General features: G+C 40.2%; 1 protein-coding gene across 1 annotated transcript in view; it reads left to right on the forward strand.

The window, feature by feature from the left end:
* The window catches only part of LOC311270929 (contactin-associated protein-like 4), a 70472-nt gene extending 64770 nt beyond the window's left edge, over positions 1 to 5702 (forward strand). Inside the window, exons 23-24 of the mRNA XM_084376193.1 lie at positions 1782 to 1853; positions 3881 to 5702. Coding sequence (XP_084232319.1) covers positions 1782 to 1853; positions 3881 to 4068 — 260 coding nt within the window. The 3' untranslated portion in view covers positions 4069 to 5702. The remainder of the gene's footprint in view (positions 1 to 1781; positions 1854 to 3880) is intronic.
* Positions 5703 to 6000: the final 298 nt, after the last annotated feature.

A 6000-nucleotide genomic window follows, 5' to 3' on the forward strand; every position in this document is an offset into this window, starting at 1 on the left:
GGTGGTGATCACCCTGAGGCTGTTTGGTACCTATCAACAACACCAAACAAAGGACTTGTGTACTTCAGCAACAGTAACAACGGGGAAGTTTTCCAGTTTCTGAGTGAAATACAAACTTAACCGTACAATGCATCTTCCAAAATGCTGAATGTTGTTGCTGAATGCTACAAAACCAATGTAATGTTTGCTTGTTGAACACAAAAGACTTGTAGCGACGTTCAAAGTCTATGTTACACAGTATGACGTGCTCCAGTCTGTAGTGCACCACAATAATAAGTGCTTCTCCAAGAAACACACTGGCTCTCAAATGTCAACAGCTGCTGTGGGAAATGGCATCCCAAAGGCTTGAGACTCGTTTATTCAAATATGTCCAGAAACAGCTTCATCCTCTCTGAAACAAAGGACATATTATCACCCAATAGCTGCTGTATCCTCATAGTTTATTTTCACTTACACAAAAGGTGAGAAGAGCTCAAAGTTCAGATGAATTTCAACACAAAAGTTTCTCAGACTCAGCTTAACTTAGCATACAATAGCAAATCTAAAACAAATGGCACACCTTATACAAAGAAAATAACAGTGGCTTTATGACACAGTGTTATGTATAAAAATGCTCCTTAGAACAAGACTTTTCCTGGTCTGATTTACATATACAATAAATAACGTACTGTTACATATTGAAGTGTAAAAAAAGACGAGACCTTTGCTCTCTATTTTGTTAAATTGTGTACATACAGTAAATTATCTCATACGTTCCCAACAATGTTCAAACTGAAGGAAGTCTGTAAGTTAATTCAAGGTAAAGGTGAGTTTCATTTAATCCCTTGTCGCCGTAACTTCTGTGAAAACGTCAGATGATACATCAGAGAGTGAAGAAGGAAGACAGAGCAGCCCAGTCGCCAGGATAAAATGTTGGCTGTTAATGTTTCAGCAAATCAATGATACATTCAAATGTTTACATGTTCAAGACTGTGCTTCAGCTTTTGTAAGCGTGACACCACTGGATATTTTTAAGGAGACCTCAGGACATTTTCCAGCTGTGTCCTTTCAGGATCCTTTCCTAACCCTGATAATAAAGTTGCAACATATCGTGGTTTGCAGAAATGTACATTGCCGACATTTCTCTTTAAAAAGTGAGAGGATAATGACGAGCAAGTAGCAAAACCCAAACTCCAGCTTTTCTCCAACAACCTGCGTGCCCTCACAGAAAGAGAGTCTAACATTGAAGGCGGATGCCTACGATTACAGCACGCACTTTCTCAAGAGGCTCAAATGAATGGATATTATTGAGGTTATCGTGGGCAGTACTGTCCAGATCTCTGCGTGGGTGCTACCTCGCGGTCTTTACAATGAGACCTATGGGCCTCTCATAATGTAATGGCATTGGGTTAATGGGCACTACACGAGGAAATTAATTCAGACCAGGAAAGAGTTTCCTGTGCTGTATCTTTCCCCTGTGGTCACTCATACAGAGGATTGTGTGCTGTGGTTTCCTTCGTCTGCCGTGATGGTAGGCCTGTATATGACTCCTGTCTGCCTCCACACGTCTCCTGTGATCATCCCTCTGCAGAACCTTTCACATTTCTATATTTCATGTCCTGACTGAACTCCTTCCTCCTTCTCCATTTTATTTTATCCTCATCTCATTTCTTGTTTTTTTATTTCTCAACTCTCTTTTTTATTCCCCTGTGATTCTTCCTCTGCATCTCTACTTTCTTTACTCCTTTCACGTCTACATCTCCGTCTCTGTATTCTACTTCTCCTGTCTGTCTTTGCTGCAGGCCAGTCTGGATCAGCGGGAACAGGTCAGCCTTTGGTGAATGACGTCAGGAGTGACTCAGCTCTAATTGGAGGTACTATAGCAGCGAGGCTTTTTCATCAATCAGTATCAGTTAAGACGCTGTTTCAAACTTGTGTTCCTACCAGGTCTTTTTTTGCACCTTTACACAAAGTTTTGTGGAGACCTTCCATTTGTTTTGAAATATTCATTGCTTGTCAGGCAGGAGCGCGTTCATAAAATTTGCATGCTGTGCAGCAGTTTAAACTGAAGCCCCGAGTCGTCCCTCAAACAGCGTGACTGTCTCTAAGCACACAAAGGAAACCAAACTAATTAGAATACAAATGACTTTATTGTCCACATCAAATGTGCTTTTTTTAAGCTAACATTGGTTCAGAGACCTTCTAATAGATGAAATTGCCCGGGGAGTCTGGGGAAAATGAGCTGACTGCATAACTAATGATGGAGCCGAAGCAATCTGATGTTTTTCTTGCTGCCTGTTGGGTCACTGAGCAGTTTTAACTAAGAGTTTTATCTCCGAATGTAATGTTTCGTCTCCAATATTTAACTTTCCCATTTGAAAATAGGGTTTTCGAAGTCACCGAGCCGTCGTGTGTAATCTGCTTCCTGCACGCTAACAATTAAAAGTGTACCAAAGTATGAATGTTTTCAGATCTTCACAAACTCACAGATACATTTCACATTTCACAATCTGTAAAACTGAGGCAGTTCTCATATTAGCCAGCGACTGTTTGAAATTAGCCGTCTGAATTTAGCAGTAAAGGTTTGCAACTCAAAATGAACACGACGTTTGATTCTGGCTTGAAAAAGGATCGAACCTTGTAAAACATCATGTGCTGCGGTCGTGTGGGGAGGCTGATATTTTGCAGCTCACCTCGCTGTTATCAGTCATTACACTGATTTTTACACCAGGCTCTTTTCTTTTCACTTCTGTCTCTGTGCATATTGAAGTGAAGTCATGCAAGTTAGGATAACCACAAAGTGTCAGCAACTGATGCGCTCCATCTATTATGGGAATCTCAACATTTTGCTCCGCTGAGTCTTGTGAATTTCCAATTGAAACTTATTAAACTACGGAGCACTTTCTAAACAAACTAAAGGCAAAGCGTAAAACAAAAATTTTAAACATCCTGGAGGAATCGTGACCTCGAACAAAACCATAACTGACCGGAACGAGCTGCCTCTACTAAATATTGATTTATCCCACCTTTCTAGCTTCAGACAGTGTTCTGGAGACCTGGGAAGAGCTTGTTTAATCAATTATGGATCAAATAAATATTTTGAGTTTGTATTATTACCTCGTGAATATTGTAAATATTAAAATTCTGAGTTTAAATTTCTGCCCCTTTAAATATTCAGCCATGACTTTGGAAATTAACTCTTGCTGGCACTTCCTCTTGGTAAACTCCAAACTTCCTCTCTCCAACTCTGATCCGCATTTCCACCGTTGTTGTTGCCTCAGAGTGAGACACAAAGATCTTACTCTTTCCCAAAAAAAGGTTTGTCTGTGTACAAACCAAGTCTGCAATGTGGCCAGACACTTATAAATAACAACCTTGGCCAGTGAGTGGCAAAAACAAGCACTTTTAGTGGACATACAAGGACTTTGTGTACTTTTGTCTAATTTAGGTCAATTTTCTTTCTTCTCCCTGTAAAGAAAAAGCCCGTCTCAACTTTTGCAGCGAGAAAATCTGAGTCTTGACATTTTGTTTTTAATGGGGCTCTGAGGAGCTTCTGTGTTGTGCAGGAAGCCAGTTGTTAGTTTGTGTTAGCTACTGTTGCTCCCTGTTATCTGAGCAGAGAGGCGCTGAGACAAGGCACTCGAGAACATGCTTAAAGTCACATCCACGGCCCTTCAGGTAGAAGGACAGTCCAGCAGCATTAAATAAATTCAACAAATCATCCACAGGCTTGGATAGGCGACGCGGAAGCTCTCGTTTTTCATGTCACATAACATATGGCTGATAAAAATTGATACAAATCATCACCTAGAGCCTCTTTAATGACCGACTGCTCGCTCTTACATCAGTCTAAACTGAGTAAAGAAGATCCGCTAACTTTTACCATTTCTGTCCTCTGCAGGTGTGATAGCGGTGGTGATCTTTGTGGTTCTGTCTGCGTTAGCCGTAATGGCCCGAGTCATCTACAGGCGGAAAGGAACGTTCCAGAGCCAGGAAGTAAAGACAGTAAAACCCGAGGACAGCCCGGAGCTGGCGTTCAGCAGCTCACAGAACGGTCCGAGTGAGAACCGGAAGGAGTATTTTATTTAAGGTGGAGGTTTGACCTGCTGCACAGTGTCGGAGCTGCTGAGGAGACGGACGGAGACGGAGACGGAGACGGAGATGCCTTGTCAAGCCTCAGTGCTTTACACTACAGAACTGAGCCCGAGCTGTGGCTCAACCAGACAGGAAGACACAAACAGGACGATTCACTCATGTTCTGTCTTCTTTGGGTTTGTGTTGTTTCTTTTCTTCTTCTGTGGTTGTATTTTTGTAAAGACTGTATAAAGATGCACAAGAACAAAATGTATGTCGATACTATCAGAACAACTGTAAATATTCAATGATGTAAATCTTATAATTATGACTTTATATCAATCAGTCTTTTCTCTGTGCTATTGAAATGTTTGAAATGACGAACTGTATTTTTGAGGTGACTGAAATACATTTGACTGACGCTGAAAATGTCGGAAAATAATTGTAATGTAATAGAGACAGTGAGCCTAGTTACCAGTAATTCAGTTTCATGTTTTTTCATGTTGTTTGCACCGACTGTGGGAAAGCAAAATGTATCCGTTCACATTGAACATTTCTCATTCTTTCATAAATTCTGTGTTTTATTCACCGTGATTCTCTTTCATTACGTTACAGCCTGAAGCAAAGCTTAGCTCCTATGTTATTTTCAAATGTTTTCATCTTTCCGTGCCTTTTCCTGCCTCCAGCTCTCCATATAGTTTTGAATGGTGATGGTATTGAGACGGATACAGTTGCCATTTTTAACTACAGAAGATCCCAGTCTTTCTGTCCCCGACATCGTTCCAACTCAAGCATTTTATTTGTATTTTTAACAGGAACGTCATTTTTCTGAAAGACAGATTCTGAAGTACGAAAGTGTGAAAAGAAAAATCATGTTTTATCTTCTGATGGAGCTCAAAAGAATTTCATGTGAAGTGACCGTAATCAATAACAGGTTATGAAAAGGAAGCCAAACGTGTGAAATAAAAGCTGTTTCGGCAGTATGATCATGTAACCATTTTTTAAAAAACACAGCAAAAGTGCCCTCTTGGATGCCCCGATGGTAGATAAAACATGATAAAGTGCCCTTCCACTGGAGAAAATGACTTTCCATCCTCTTTCTGTGCGCCCGGTGCCCCACCACATACAGCTGGTGCCCATTTTTTTCGCAGTGGTGTTAATTTGTGAAGATTATTTTGCTGAACCAAATGTGAAAGTATCATTATTTTGGGCAATAATCCAAAATCCACTTGAAAAATCCCACAGGCTTTTTGTCGAGGGAACCAGGACGATGTTAACTTCAAAATCGTGCCACATCTCCCCTCCACCACTTCGGACAAACATGAACTGAAGAGAAAACCAGTAACTTGATCAGCTTCGGCTCATTATGTTTTGACAAAGCCCTGTCATCTGTAAAACTAATGAACACACAGACTGAGGAGCAGCTTTGTGCAGCGTGAGGCGTTTACTGAACGTCACTTTGAATTGTTTTGAGGGATCAGTTTCTGGTGTGGGGTGTCATCACTTTTGAACTATAACAACACAATGATGTCAACAGTGTGGAGGATGACTGTACATGAGTGACGCTGTGAGATTTTAATTTGTACAGATATTTTAGTAAGAAACAATTTCTGTTCAGTGAAAATAAAATGTTTGATCTTTTTTCTGAGGCGGGCTCGTCTTTCATTGCTCCTTTAACCTTTTTGTTCATTCGTTTCATTTATTATTCTCTTTTTTCAATTAGCATTTATTGTAAAAGTGGTGTTTGTAAAATAATACAGTAGGGTAGAGTTAAATCAATGAACACGAGGTCAATCAATGAACTCCTTTCAAACAAAAAGCGAAATCATTTCAGGTTTAGAAAATGAATGTCTGACTCAATTATTCCTGCAGAAAAACAGTCAGTTTGATCACCATAAATTTACATGTGTGCTTGTCGAGCCCTTTAAAAGTTGCTTCTGAATGAGT

The sequence above is a fragment of the Pagrus pagrus genome, assembly GCF_965226575.1.
Source record: "Pagrus pagrus genome assembly, chromosome: 15".
In the NCBI taxonomy this organism is placed as follows: domain Eukaryota; kingdom Metazoa; phylum Chordata; class Actinopteri; order Spariformes; family Sparidae; genus Pagrus; species Pagrus pagrus.